At 39.9% G+C, this 15163-nt stretch overlaps 1 protein-coding gene across 5 annotated transcripts in view; it reads left to right on the forward strand.

Annotated features, from left to right (window-relative positions):
• Positions 1-946: 946 nt before the first annotated feature.
• SLC41A2 (solute carrier family 41 member 2) overlaps positions 947-15163 on the forward strand; it is a 57883-nt gene continuing 43666 nt past the window's right edge. The window contains exons 1-4 of one of the 5 annotated variants that reach the window (XM_087766214.1): positions 947-1101; positions 2478-2609; positions 8996-9736; positions 12403-12510. In XM_087766214.1, coding sequence (XP_087622340.1) covers positions 9182-9736; positions 12403-12510 — 663 coding nt within the window. In that variant the 5' untranslated portion in view covers positions 947-1101; positions 2478-2609; positions 8996-9181. Of the gene's footprint in view, positions 1102-2477; positions 2610-4527; positions 4609-4829; positions 4918-8995; positions 9737-12348; positions 12511-15163 lie in introns of those variants that run through there. The other 4 variants (XM_087766213.1, XM_087766216.1, XM_087766215.1 and 1 more) reach the window with 4 other exon arrangements.

Here is a 15163-nt window from a genome sequence, read left to right on the forward strand (position 1 = left end):
GAGGCATGGATATATGTGGTTGCTACCAGGGTAGGGGGACAACAGCATCCATAGCCCAAATTCCCAATAAATTCAGGCTTGAGACAGCATTCACCACCGAATTAATAGCTCTGAGGCTTGGGCTGGTTCATTCATTTCATACGGTATCGACTCAGAGTTCAAGATGGTGCTGTATATTTCACTATTGTAGCACAGATTGTTTTGGCTCCAGTCCTGCAAATACGTTCTTCTGTTTCTGCTTTTCCACACATACCCACAGCAGCCAGCTCCAGTTTACGGTAGACACTTGGTGACTTCTCCGTGCTGTCTTTTGTTCTGTCTGGAGAAAGGAAAAGAGATGCTGTAGGCTTGGCTGCCGTCCCCATCATTAAATCCTGGTTTTCTTTTCTTCCTCTTTCTTCCCTTTCGCCTTCCACTTACGGCATCCTCACCACTTCGAAGTGTCGAGTGACAATCAAGGAATAATACTAGTAATGACAATAACTGCACAAATTTAGCTGGCTTGACTATTTTAATGTATTAATATCAAGCGTGTCTCAGAACAAGAGTTCTGAGGATCGATTAACGGGGCCCAGCAAGGCCTTGACGCTGTATTTAGTTTGACACAGGCAGCTGATTTCAAGGGAGCTAACTCGCAGACTGACATGTAAGCACTCGGTGTTGCACTCAGGGCCTACAGACCAGCTGGGCAAGCACAAGAATATCCCAACTGACCCAAATACTTGAAAAAAAAAAAAAAAAAAAGGCTTTCTGAGGGAGCTGTTTTTAGCCAAGCCGCAGGAAAGAACAAAAACGTCCTAGTAGCTGACATTCTGGAGCCCGCACAAAACGCTGACTCCCGCGCTCCGTCGCCAAGAGAGCTGCTGCCAGCGGTGGGGAAGGCACCGGGCCGGAGCGGCCGGCGGCGGCGGCGGCGGCTGCTGCGCATCACGGGCCACATCATCGCGGGGGCTGCCCGCCCTCCCGCCGCTTCCGCGCCTGCTCAGTGGCGGCGGCGCTCACCTAGCTCCGGAGCTGTCACCGCCGCCGGGCTGCTCCCTCCCCGCCCGCCGCAGCGATGGAGCGGGACCCCGCGCCGCTGCCGGCGTCGCCCTCGCCCAGGTGAGGGGAAGGCGCGGCCCGAAGGGGCGGCGGGGGCGGGGAGAGGGGGGGACGGACGCCAGCGAGGGGAGAGGGGCCGGGGCGGGCCGGCGACCTGCCGCCCCGGGGCGAGGCGGGCGGCGGCGGGCGGGAAAGTTTCCTCAGGAGCGGCGGAGCTGCCGGGCGCCGCCCTGCGGGCGCTGCGCCCCCCGCGAGCGAGGCGCCTGCCCCACCCCGAGCGCCGGGGGCCGCCCGCGGGCTGCGGGGCACCCGGCACCGCCCGCCCTCCTCCCGCTCGCGGCCCCGGCCCCGGCCGGCTTCCCCCGCGGGCGGCGGGGCTCGCCCCCTCCCGCCCCCCGTACTCCGGGCCCCGAGACCGCCGCCCGTCCTCGCAGCCTCCCTCCGCGCCCTCCCTTCAGCCGCGTCCCGGCGCCAGGGCGGGCTCCGCTCGTCGCCGGCCGGCCCGGCTGTCCTGCGCCCGGCCCGCGTAAGGCCGCCCGCTGCCCTGCGCTCCTCAAACCCCCGCTGCTCTTTTCGCCATCCGCTCCTCATGGCGCCCTGCTGCGGGTCGCCCGGACAACGAGCCCAGTCTCTGGTTCCTCCGGGCCCGCGCAGGATCTGCCCACGGTTTCGCGTGACCCTGGCGCTCTGCGGGCCCGTACGCACCTGGGTCTCTGTCCCAGCCTTTGCACCTATAAAAATGTGCCAGACCCTGCCTCCGCAGGTGCAGCTGCTGGGCGAGCACGGAACCTGTACACGAACAGCATACGTACAGGCTTCGACGATCATCTGGGGGTTTTTTTGCTTGTTTACAAGCATTGGTGGTGGTGGTACATTTGTGCTCTTTCCATACTTTTCTGCCAAAACGTAGGAGCTTTTTATGATTTACTCTCCTTTCTACTCTGTCATTAATTTTCAATTAAGTTCAAGTGGTAGCTGTGTCTCTTTCCTTAATTTCAGTGAATATTATAATTCCACCACCACCCCGCCCCATGGTTGGGGATGCAGTTGTGTGTCGTCTTCACTCACGTTTGATCCTAGATTATAGACCACGCTACATTAGCCCGGCTCTGATAAATGGAACATATAAAATTAAATAATTGTTTAGTCTTAGTGTCAGGAACAAAACATAAATACCCTAAAAAAGTCTGCTCATATATCTTTTCTAAGTAGAGTCCTAGCAGGCTTTAGCAGTCATCCTAAGCTATCCTCACTTTACCAGCTCAGTAATGCTGGCAAAAAGATGAGAGCAGGTGGGAAGACCTGTTTTGGCAGCATTTCCTACATATACTGCCTTGAAGAGATTGTGAAACTGGAACCATAAATACTACAGTGTGACTGGTAGACACTTCAGAAGGAAAAATAACAGTCTATCATTTTCTTTTCAAATACCTTAGGATATTATCCACAAAAAACAATGTGAAGTCTGTATCCTAGTGCCCGAGTTAATAAGCAATTCATCCCTCCCTGGTGATGACAGTAGAAACCTGTAATCGGGATCCCAAATAGTACAGTTAGGACTCATCCTGGTGAGTACCTGTTGGTTACTTAATCTATAGGACTGCATTATCTCTTTTATTTCAAACTTTCCCACCTGCTTTTGATGGGCTGGATGTGATACGCCTGGTATTTTTAGTGTTGGTATTCCATTTGGGTGATTTTACAACCTGACCACGTTTGACAGCATGCTACCTTGTTGCTGGCTCTGTTTTGGGCTCTTCTAATTGAGTTGCCTTAAAAGTACAGAGGCAAACCTGATCTTTTCCCAACAGCTGCTTTTCTCTTCCTTGTGACCAAAATCGAAAGCTGCCATGTTCAGGAAGTGGAATGCAGCAGTCTCAAACTTGTCTGAAAACGGAGCCTGAGGCTGGCAGCTCTGTCCGTGTCTTATATTCAAGAAGGCATCTGGGCGTTCTTTAATCTGTTTTTTTCCTCTCGTTATTTTTTCTTTTGTTTCTTTTGCTATTAATTTAACCTACAACTGCCTACAAACACCATGTTAGTCAGTTTACTGCATAATATTTAAGAAATGGTATGGAATGCCCATATATCTGCTTTGCATGCAACATTTGTTAACTTTCAGCATGTTTTCCAATCTTTAATACCATTTTAGTATAGATACATGAAGTATCTGGTATAAATAATCTTAGCCCAGCGTACCACCTTGTGTTCCGGATTCTGCAAAATGGTTAATGATAGTACAGTCTGTTTGTTTACTCTCCGTATGTGCTAAGGTGATATGATGTAGCTTTCACTTTCTACCGATACGTTCACTAGGATACAAGGATGTAAATGAGTAGCCACAGCTGTGATAAGGATGTCAGTGCGATACTGGGAACTTCCATTATGCAGGACGCAATAGTGGAGAAGAGGCCATGCAGATCCCTGTATCACCTGTGTCAATATTATTCTGAACTTAAAGTCCCCCCAAACCTCACATTTCAAACTTCACAGAATCTCAGAATTGTTGAGGTTGGAAGGGATCTCTGGAAATGGTCTAGTCAACCACCTCTGCTCAGCATAGGATCAAGTAGAGCAGGTTGCTTAGGGCCTTGTCCAGCTGGGTTTCAAATATCACCAAGGATGGAGAGTCCATAACCTGTTTGGACCAGTGTTCAACTGCCCTCATGGTAAAACAAAGCTTTTTCTTATGTTTAAGTGGAATTTCCTGCGTTTTAATTTGTGCCCACTACCTCTCATCCTTTCACTGAAGAGAGTCTGGCTTCATCTTTCAAGCCAGAAAAGAATCCAGCTTCATCTTTGCTTATGATGGCAAAATATCAAAGCTCAGTATTTCATCAATGTTTCATATTACTTTCCTGAATATCCCTTTCCGAGGCTCGTTCTTGTACTGAGAGGTGTTTCTCAGGCAGGCATGTTTAAGCTATTGTGTTTCATTGTAGGCTACTTAGAAGTGCAACGTAGACGTTATTCTTGCTTTGAAAGATTGCCTGTAAAAAATGTTTGCAGCTTTTAGGAAAAATGGGTTTTGACTGTGGCGTGATTAGATTTAAATCCTGTGAAAGCCCTCAGTGTTATTTAGATAAGCATTCTCTTTTGGGTTTGCTAGCTAAACTCCGAAAGAAGTTAATTTTCCCAGACTTAAACTTTGATAAATATTTGTTCTAGGCTGTCGTAACGTTGACCCTACAAAAGTTTCATACTCAATTCACCACATTTCCCCCTTCCCCTTTTTTTGAAAGTACTTAAAAAAGCACAGTGATTTAATTACTAATTGTTTTCATGCTTTAAATAAATTAGCAGCAGCCTAATCACTAAATGATCAAATTTAGCTGTAGAATCCTGCCTCTTAATCCTGATGGTGCTGGATGTTCTTTAAACCTTAGAAGAAGAAGCATCTCCTTCCCGTGCTTGTGAGAACTGAATCGTGAGTGTGTCTGAAGCAATGTAGGCAATTTGTTTGGGTTATAATGAAGAGCGTTCTTGCTGCCTCTTCCCAAACAGTCACGTTTTCCTTGTCATCTTCATCTTCCTCAGATGAATCAAGACCAATCAAGCCAATCAAAGGTGAAGGATGGAAATATGTGATAAAGATCAGGTGTTCAGTTTCATAGCTGAAGTAGCTGAGATTGTTCTAAAGCAGCTATCCATTTCTGAAAGTCAGTGTCTCTTCCGGATCATGTTCCTGTCTGTTTTCCACATCATCTGCTTCTGCCTGTCCGTTTTCCACATCATATATACTGTCTCTGTATGTGTTTTTTTTTTAAACTGCTGTATGCATCGATTGTATTAAATCTTACGGGGAAAACAGGTTTGTTATCCATTGGATTGCTAAGTGTCTCACTTTTCAGGAACATGTCTTCAGCAAACAGTAAGGTATGGCTGTATTTCCTATTTGTGTATGTTTGCAGGACTATTTGTTTATGCTTGTGTATGTTTGCAGGACTGAGAGAGAGGTGAATAACACACAGTAATTGTTATGTGTTATAAAATGTATGAAGGAAAAGAAGAAACTATTAAAAGTAGGTACTTAGGAAACAATAAAGAAGTGGAAATTATTAAATTCATAGTCTGGGCATAGCTCATTATTTTGCTTGTAGGGACAAGGACAAGATGTCCTTTCATTTCATATATAACATGCCAGGTAGGATAAATTTGAGGCTGCTCCCTGGCTTCTCAAAGGATCTTTGTCTCTCTCTTTTCCTTTTTTTTAGTACTTCATCTTACTCTCTAACCTCCTGATTATATGGCAAGAAACCAGATTCACTTATCTCCTCTTCCTACAGAAACTGGGGATGGGATTTTTGAGATTTTTTTACCTCCTTTTCCTCATATGAGTTACTCAAGTAGAACTTGCTTCTTTAGCTGCCTATATCTTTTCTAGACAACACAATAAAATTGGCATTGTCCTTGTCAATGATAAAGCTTCTTAGGGAGTTCTTGTCCCTGAGATCATCTTGTTCCTTAGATGGTTTGCTGCATTTTATAGGTACCAAAAAAACCCTAAAAGTACAGCAATATTAGCATCCCGTAACTCAGGATAAAATTATTGCATCAAATGACATTTGGAAAATTATTTTCGTTGGAACAGGTTTTTAGAAATGAATAGTTATGTTCAGAAGGGTTCATAGTTATCTCCTCTCTGTATGCTCTGAGGAAGTGGTTACTCTTCACTGTATAGTATGTTTGTCGGTTTGTCTCTTAAATTGTCATTTTTCAGCATTTATCATTAACTCACTTTTTGTCACTCCAAGTCTTTTTGTTAGGAAAACCATAAATGACTGTCATCCAAACTGCTTTGTACTATTTCAACTGTTAGCCGTCCATGCCAACCTCTTCTTCCCTTTGTAACTTGTTAGTTGACCAAATTATTCTTCTGTTCCTCTTTTTTTAAGTGCCATTTCTATTTGTTAACACTTTCTCATATTAAATTAAATTACAATCTTCCTAACAGATTTGTTTCTTAAAAAAAAAAAAAAGATAGTAAAAACTTAAAAGAAAAAAATTCCATGTTAGAAAAATATGGATAATTAACCCAAACATTTTTGGTCAGAGTTCCAGACCAATGAATGATTTCCATGAGTCACTGGTCTAGCACTCTGGTGATGTGACTGGAGGACATATTGGAGAAATCACAATGAGAGCCAGACTCTGGCTTGTTAAAGCTATTGGGAAATTTTCTCAATGTATTTCCCCATAAGTGAAATAAAATCCTTCATTTGTTACTCTTCTGCATCTCCTAAAAAAAAAATACCACCGCCCCCCCAAAAAAACAGTGAGGTTGCTGTGGGTCTAAGTACATTTCTTTCATCACAGACCCTTTTACATCTTAATTCTACATCCCATTCTTGAATTCTATCATAAAGTTTCTCTAATCTAGATGTTTCTTGTGACCAACCGAAACTCAGCTGGCTAAAGTGATCCAAAGCTTTTCCCTTTGCAAGCTTCATAAGTAGTGTGCCACGTCCCTTTGCCATAAATCAGTTGGCAACCTTCAGCACCCTAGGCTATACCTTTCCTGAAATTTTAATTTTCCTCAACTTCCATGAACTTCTCTTCTCTTGTATTCCTCTTAATCCTTCTATAAAACTCTCTGCTGTTGTCATAGAAGTTGATAATAGTTTCCTAGTTTAATGATACATCTGCTTCTGCTTGTCTTTTTTTATACACCATTTCTTTTCTTTTACTTAGATAATACCACCTTTGGGCCAGGAAGACACAAAATTACCTCTTTGTGTTCTGTCTTTCTGTAGCACTTAACAGAGCACCATTTTGGCCTGTGGTTAGAGCTCCTCTGGGATAGCAGCAAAAGTTGTTTTGTTACTCCTAATTAAGGTCCGTGGAAACCAGAATTGAGGCCTAGTAGTTTTTATGCAGTTATGCTAAAAGGTTCAACGTAGCACTATCCACTACAGAGTGGCGAAAGATATTGCAGAAATCTTGGTTACTTAAATTCCTCTGTTGGTCTTGTGGAAAACAGATTGCTTTTTCTTGTAAAACTTGACTTCTTTCTAAATCAAGTGATAAACTCCATTGTCATTTTTTAAATATTCATTTCTTGGTCAGAGCTCCCTTGGATAAAGCCGTTGATAGAGGAAAAATCTTCATGTCGTGTCTGAGTCGTCTCTTCACTCACAAAAACAAAAAAAGTAATTCTGTGACCAGCAGGACTTTTGAAGTGGACTTGCTGTGGCCGCATATGAGTGAATTGTCCTAACTAATGTTTGAAGATGCTGTACAGCAAGGACACAAATTTGGATCTTTTATAAGGCCGTTAGTTACTAAAAGCTTTGACATCTCTGCTCTCTGTCAAATCTATCTGAAATTGCTCCAGAAATATTGGATGACTTAAAAACATTGAAAAGGAGGCAGGGGAAGTATAGGGATCATAGCATAAATGATATGATATTAGGAGCTTCATTTTCTTAGGAAAAATAGATTAAAAATCCTCTAACCCTAAACTATTTTTATTTCCTGCAGTCTGTAAAAATATGTTTTCCCAGCTTTGTGTAGATACTTGAGCTTGTGGAATTGTGTTATCCCACATCATGCTGGTGTGGTTTGCCTGACCTTTGTTTCTTTCTTTATGCCAATCATTTACCTGTTTTCATGGAGTCTAGTAATAAATACCGAAGTCAACAAAGCTTCAAGTCAAATGAAAACTGTTGTTTCAGTAAATTACCGTAACTATTATCACAATATGAAAACTGAGGAAGAGGAGGGTAAAGTGGTTTCTGATGGAGGAAACGTCAAATGACATGAGGCTGCCAATATATATTTGTTTGATTTTCTACCATAATGGAAATTTCAAAGTAGAAATAAATGCACATTAAATCACATTAAACATAAAAGATACATTGTATTTGCATGATTTGCAGAAAGCAAAACAAACTGACCACATCAAGTTTTAATATTGATCAAATAATTACATCTTAGTGGTTACTAGACATCACGATAACCTGTCTTTCAGGAAATATCTGCAACCTACACTTCATGCAAAATTAAATTAAAATCAAATTTTTAATATCTTTATTTTAATTATCCTAATTCCTAACATTTTTTCTAATTTTAATTAAATTTTAATATGCCATATTTATGAACATAGTACTGCAGGTTTATTTTTAACTTAGACTAATTTAAACTATTTTAAACTAATTGGTCTGAATTTTGTTACTGTTTCCTTTCCTTGGTATCGTAGTATTTTATGAAAAAATGTCCAGTTTTATTATGTGTATATAGTAGCTCTAGATATTTAGCATAATTGGTGTGCTTGCTTCAGAGAAAATTCAGTTATTATGATTTTAAATTAACATGCTTTTGAATTGTACATATCAATATCAGTTTGTCATCTTTTTATGGGGATGGAGGGCAGGGACTCTCAGGACATAAGGCCTTTGCCACCCAGAATATTGCTTTGGGCTTACAACCTCTGATAGTGTTTTGAAAGTTAGGGGCTTTTTTTCCTTATTTTTTCCATGCTCCTTGCCATTAGCATAGAGTGGGAGGAACAACAGTGGCCCTGCAGTGCACCACATGGACTCCATTTGTCCATACCCTTGCACCTTGCAGAAATACGTTTCTCTGGGGACCTACTGCTTTCAAGGCCACTGGAAGTCTAGGGCTACACACGGTATCTGCCTGAAGACTTTGACTTCCTGGGCTTTAAAAAGGCAAAAGCTAGGCCCTCACCAATTCACTTACAGTCCACATTGCTTCCTCTTTCTTGCACTGGAAAGTACACTGGTTTGTGAAACTTCCTCACCCACCAACTTTCCCTTTTTACCTTCTAATTTCTTTCAAATTAGACATTTGAATGTTGGAGGAGATTGGCATTTCTACAAATACTTGCTTTGGAAAGATACTGGGTGATCTAAAAATTTAAACCAGTATCTTGCGTCTTCTCTAGAGTTAAAATATTTTAAAGCCTGAATATACACTTTTTACTTTTTTGCAGATCCAGTCTTGCTTACGGAATTGTTGAAGATCTGAGATCAATGAAAAAACGTTTTTGCATGCAAAAATGATCATTTTGGTTTATCTGTTTTAAAGTCATCGTGTGGCACTTGATGACTCATCTACAAGATTTCTTCACTGACATCTGAAGAACAAAGCGCTTTTCAACCTGTACTTCTATAGCACTATGACTAACTGTAAAGGCAGATCTACCATCTCCAAAACAAATAGCAAAGTTCATGACAGAGAAGGTTTTGTAAACTGGACCATAAATCTTAACACAATTCAGTCTGATAAATTTTTGAGACTGCTTTTGAGTATGGTTCCTGTTGTTTACCAAATAAACCAGGATGAAAAACACAAAAAAGTGAATGGTGTCTGGCAAGATGGACTACAACAGGCAGGACACAATTTTAACGTTAGGTCTGAACAACACACAGAGTACCATCACTTCTCGGAACCAAGTTTTCATGGTAGTAATGGACACAGCCCATCTAGCTGTAGCCCTAAATATGATGATTTTGCCAGTTATAATTACTGTGATGGAATGGACACTTCAGAAACAGATGCCATGTTGCAGGAAGACAACCTATCTAGTGACAGTAATGAAGATATCATTGTGGAAGGGAGTAGAAAACCACCCAAAGAATCTAGTAGTGTTATGGCATTACAGATACTTGTACCTTTTTTGCTAGCAGGATTTGGAACAGTTTCTGCTGGCATGGTTTTGGATATTGTACAGGTTGGTATTTGCTTTGGAAGATATTTTTTTAACAGATAGTCTGTGGGGTTTATAATTCTAATGCGTGATATTGTAGATGTTTACAATATTGAGGAGTAATTAGGTCTGTGTATGGTTCTACTCCTTTTCCCCAAACCTCATCTTAAACAGTTCCAGTGTTTAATTTGGAGTCATTTGAGTCTCGGTAAGTGTTGTCGCTTAACCACAACTGTTTAGTAAGTTGGTGAATAAAACTGTTACCTTCTGCTTTAACTAAGATTGAAATATAGTAATGATGCAAAATTCTGTTGACGCTGGTAAATGTATACGTAGTCAAGTGGAAGTTGTAATTAACCGTGATGCTGCAATACACAGGAGTTTAAAAAGATTAGAAGAATTTATTGCATTATCTTATCTCCTTGTGTGCTTCGAGTCTATGCAATTTCTGAAATACTGTGTAGATTTGATCCATGATAATGCACATGGTGTATGAAAATGTGTATTACATTCATATGTTATATGAAATTCATATGAAGTGACTGAGAGCTTTTTTGAATATTCAGGTGTATGTAAGTGACTTTTTAATATAACATTAGGTATACTGAACACTCAAAATTACAAACACGAGTGGTGTGAACAGGACTGCAAAGTCATGTCCACCTTGAAATATAATTGTAGTAGGTCCAGAGAAGCCAGATTGTCTTGGTTTGTGGTTGCAGATTTAACTGATGATAGTTATTCAGGGTTAAGATAAAATAGAACTTTCTCTGAATTTTAAGATTTAAGTTTAATAATATTTTTAAAACCTGTATGGAACATTTTAGGACTGGTTTTTAGCTTAACACAGTTGGAGATGTCAGCAGCATTTCAGTGGAGTTAAAAGTAACAGTTGCCTATGAAATAATTATTTGTGCAGTGATATTTGAAGAAAATTCTGGAGAAAGTAACGGTTAAGAAAGGTTTATTGGACTAGCCTATTTTCTTGCCTTCTCTTTGTATTTTGAAGGCTGTATTTACTTATATTTCCTATCTAATTTCTGTTTTTTAAAAACCAGAAATTTCTTATAAATGCAAACCTCATGGATTCTCTCTTCCTCTATGAGTAGATTCACAAAAAATTATTCAAAAAATATTAAATAACCACAGTATTCAAACTGAAAGACAGTGGAGAAATTGATCTGGTTTTTCTTTTGTTTTATTTCATTCAGCTTTAGGGTTTTCTTTAGCTACACTTAAAGAGTTTACAAAGTTAATTTAAAGAGGAGTAAGAGGGGACCATCTTTGTCACTCAAAATCTTGAGAGGGTAAAGGAAGCCTGGTCTTCAGTCAATTGCAATGAAAAGACTTTTATACATCAAGAAAAAGGAAAATAAAAATTGACATGCCAACTTTATTGCTTCCTTGTGCTGTTTTACATTAATCTTGTGCTTTGTTCATTTACACCTTACCAATTTATTCTTTGTACAGATGCTTTGTTTGTATTCTGTTAATATATAATTTACTTCATGATACAGCATAATGATCAGCCAAAAGAGGCAGTTGTGCCTACTGCCACTTCTGGCTTCCAACCCAATGTTTCACCTTGCCTTCCTTCCCTTAAGGGAATGTAAGTATTTGTGTAGCTGTTTTTTGAGCTGGATTGAGATGTATCTTGATTTTTCCTTCTATATTACTTTTAATCTTTTATTGTTTTCCCAGTCCAGCTCACCACGTGTGAGAGAGATGTGACACAAAAGCAAAAACAAATACCTAGTGTCAGTACTACCTTTTTTCACCTTAAACTAAGCATTAAACTGTGATGTCAGCAGGATATTTAAATGTGACAGAACGTGTTTTGGAAATGAAAATCTGAAGATAACAAAGCATTCTAAGCTTGTTTTTTTACAAACTATTTCACAGCTGTTCTTTCCCAGTAGTAAATACCTGCGTAACTTCACATATAGAAAGTTGTCAGATCTTGTTTACTTTTGAGAACTGAATAATTTTTAAAATTAAATTAATAATTTAAATCATTGCAAATCCCTGAATACAAAGACAATTTACAGTTTTGTTAGTTTAGTTTAGTTAAAGTTGATGAATACAAATTAAACACATGGACTGACAGACATACAAAGTAGCACAGCATTTCTGTGCCAAGAACTTAGCACACACAAAAAAATTATGTGAGAGTTTGTCATTGTTTGCTTTATAAAATCTGGGTTTTGGAAAACGGTACTCTTCTAAATTTCACGCTTAGAAGTAAAAGAATTAAGAGAAGCTTTTTTTACTTACAGACTCTGTCCATTTGACAAGTGAGGTTCCTACACAGCTGGAAGGGAAATGATGAAAATATTATTGTAAATTACGTGCAGAATTCAAGAGCAGTCATAGCACCTGGTACTATTTTAAAGTCATAAAAAAACCCAACCCTTCCAATTAATGACATCTTTTTTTAACTAGGTTTGTTTTAAGGCCAAGTTTTGTATCTCTTACTTTTGATATTCTCATCTTTGAAGTAGTAATATGCAGTCATAAATCTGTTTTATCTAGATAGATAACAGTTCTGGCTTTAGACTTTTAGGTCTAATATAAAAATATTGATTTTTTTTGGAGGCTTAAGTTATGAGTTACAGAATTTTTTGAATACTTTGCAGATGGTCTAAAGAGAATTCTTCAATTGAATTTTTCCCACTATATCCTTTAAATAGCACTGGGATGTGTTCAAGAATGTTACTGAAGTTTTTATCTTGGTTCCTGCCCTTCTTGGTCTCAAAGGAAATTTGGAAATGACCTTGGCATCCCGGCTGTCAACTGCTGTGAGTAACTTTCTCTTCCCCTTCCCTCTTCAGATACATGTTGTAAATATTGTGAAAGGAAAACAAATATTTGGAACACAAGTGTTTTATGTTTATGGCTTAATCTGGCTGTTACGGGCGCTCTTTAAATCTGTTATTAAATTGGCGAAGTTAAAAAGGTGACCCTCTTCTAATCTCCACACATCAAAATTTTACTTCTTTGGTCTCTTCTGTGTCATCATTCAGAACAGATAAAGTAGATTTTTGAGATTTACATGTATATTCTGTAAGGTTGACATATCTCTTTGGCCTTGATGGGATTTGAATAGGCTAACAAAACGCATACATTTTGAACACGTTTTTGTAAAGACCATTTGTGTGGCACCAAAATGGAACGTTGCTCCCATTGTTACTTCAGACCTTTGTTGATCAAACTGTAAGAAACTCTGTTGTAGCTTTCTGGCTAAATAGTTTTATGCCTTTTTTGTTGTGGTGGTGGTGGGTTTTTTTGGGCATGCTTATTTTTTTGTGTGTCTCAACACTGTAACAGAGCATAACTAGGTTTTTTCCATGTCTTCTTTCTTATGTATTTGTCATAGTTATTTTCTACATCTCAGGAAATGTTCCATCCCTTCATTTTTTTAGCCTAAGCCAGCCAGGTTACCTTACCATATCTCTTTTCTCTGTGTGTGGATAACTATCATGAACAGAACGTTCTAGTAACATGGCTAAACTATTTCTGGTACCTGAAGTGGGTATCTCTGTATGACACTGCCTTATGCAGTGTTTCTCCTTTGTAAGGTAATTTTTCCATTCTTCAGGAAGGCCCCTTCTCTCTGCCTGTTCCTACTTGAATGAATCTTTCTAGAAAATGTTTGGTCAAAGGTGTATATAACTCCAGATGAGACCTCAGTATGGCTTCATAGAATAGCACTTCCTTATTTCTCTCGAAAATTGGTCTTGAAACTTTCTAAGTTTATATGTGCTTATTTTCCTAGCAGTGTCAGATTTAGACCTTACAGTCACTTTGTGATCAATGACTGTGTCCTAGTATTTCTCCTTTTGTGTTATTTCCAGCTGTCGCTCCCATCTTCTGGCAGAAATATTATTAGTCCCTAAGTGCATGACCTTGCATTTCCACTGTTGAATTTAATCTGTTTTCGTTGCTGTAATCCTCAAGGTCATCCAGTTTTTGTATGATATTACAATGCTTTATATTGACAAGGTCTTCCAGCTTTCTGTCATTAATAAATTTCATTGCCACATTATATTGAATTATTGCCCAAATGCACACTGTGATGGACATAGCCTTAGCAGTCCTATGAAGGTTTGCTTGTGTCATGCCCATTATAGAAATTGATTACTTTTGCCCTGTGTCCATTCTTTCATGCATAAGAATTGACATGTTTTGTTGTATCGTTGTCAATGGCAGCCTTAGCTATTCAGTCGTGTTCTCTGGTTGATTTTAATGCTCTTACTTTTCTGAGTATTCTTACTGTTTCTTAACAATATTTTGTGTTTAAACCTTACTGCCTTTACTGTCAGGCAGGAATACTTTTGTCTTTTACTTTACTTTTTTTTTTTGTGTGTTGACGTGTTGCTTAATTTGTTCCTGACTGGTACAGTTCGTGGCCTGAGGACTGAAAGTGCTTGTATTGCATAGTGAAAAATACACCAAGTCCAAGATCTACCAGTGCCTTACTGAAGGCTTAAAAAAAGAGGGTTGGAATCAGCTCCACCACTTCTGCTTCAGTTAATGGGATCTTTAATTCTTTATCTCAGTTGAGCTTATGACCTTTGCCAGGTCACGACTCCAGAACTACTTCTCTGGTCCAGTAAATGGCTGATTTCCCATCCTCATCGATGCCATCTCATTTGTGAACCTCGCAGCTCTCAGGGGACATTTGGAAAACGGTCATGCAGACCCTTTTTCAGCACTGGGAATTCTGACCTCAGTTCGTATTGTCCATCAACTGTTAGCAAAAGTCAAGAAGTTGATTGCCTTCTCACACCACAGATAAAGAATACCAGAGTTGCCACAACACTGGCTTTGTGTTCAGTGGTTAACTAAAGTTGGCATCATGAGGTTCAGGCCACTCCCTGCAGCCGAAAATGGCATTCTTAAGAGTATCCCAGTAACTGTGTGATAACATGATCTGTAGATGTCTTGAACGTGATTTTTCAGAGCCAGTTTGGCCATTTGAAGTCCAAGCTCCCACCAAGACTCAAACAGCCCATTCTGAGAGGGCTTAGTTTGAGGAATGTTACTAGTGCCACTTATCACTGTCATTAAGTCTCACCAAGACATAAATCAGCTGATGCTTCAGAGGTTTTTACTCAAGCATGCCATGAATGCCATGTATGTCTGTCTTGGCCAAATCAGGTTAGCCAGCTCTGTTCACGTCCTTCCACCATGAAGGTTAATTAACTGGCTACGAAGAAGTCAGTGAAGTATATATTTCTTCAGACAGTGCTATGTGGCTTGTGGGACTTCCAGTTTCTTTGGCATTGCCCAATGTCACGGTCACAGGACCACTGGCACCGAGCTATTTCCCAGCTTTGCATTAACAGACTTGTGGGGGGTTTTTTTGTTTGTTTTCTGATGCCTCTGATTTCCTTGTATGACCTGTTTTCTTCAAGAATTACGACAGACCCTGGACTAAGTTACACAGGT

This window comes from Nipponia nippon, unplaced genomic scaffold, assembly GCF_047370975.1.
Source record: "Nipponia nippon isolate SJK-2023a ecotype South Korea unplaced genomic scaffold, ASM4737097v1 scaffold_3, whole genome shotgun sequence".
Lineage (NCBI taxonomy): Eukaryota > Metazoa > Chordata > Aves > Pelecaniformes > Threskiornithidae > Nipponia > Nipponia nippon.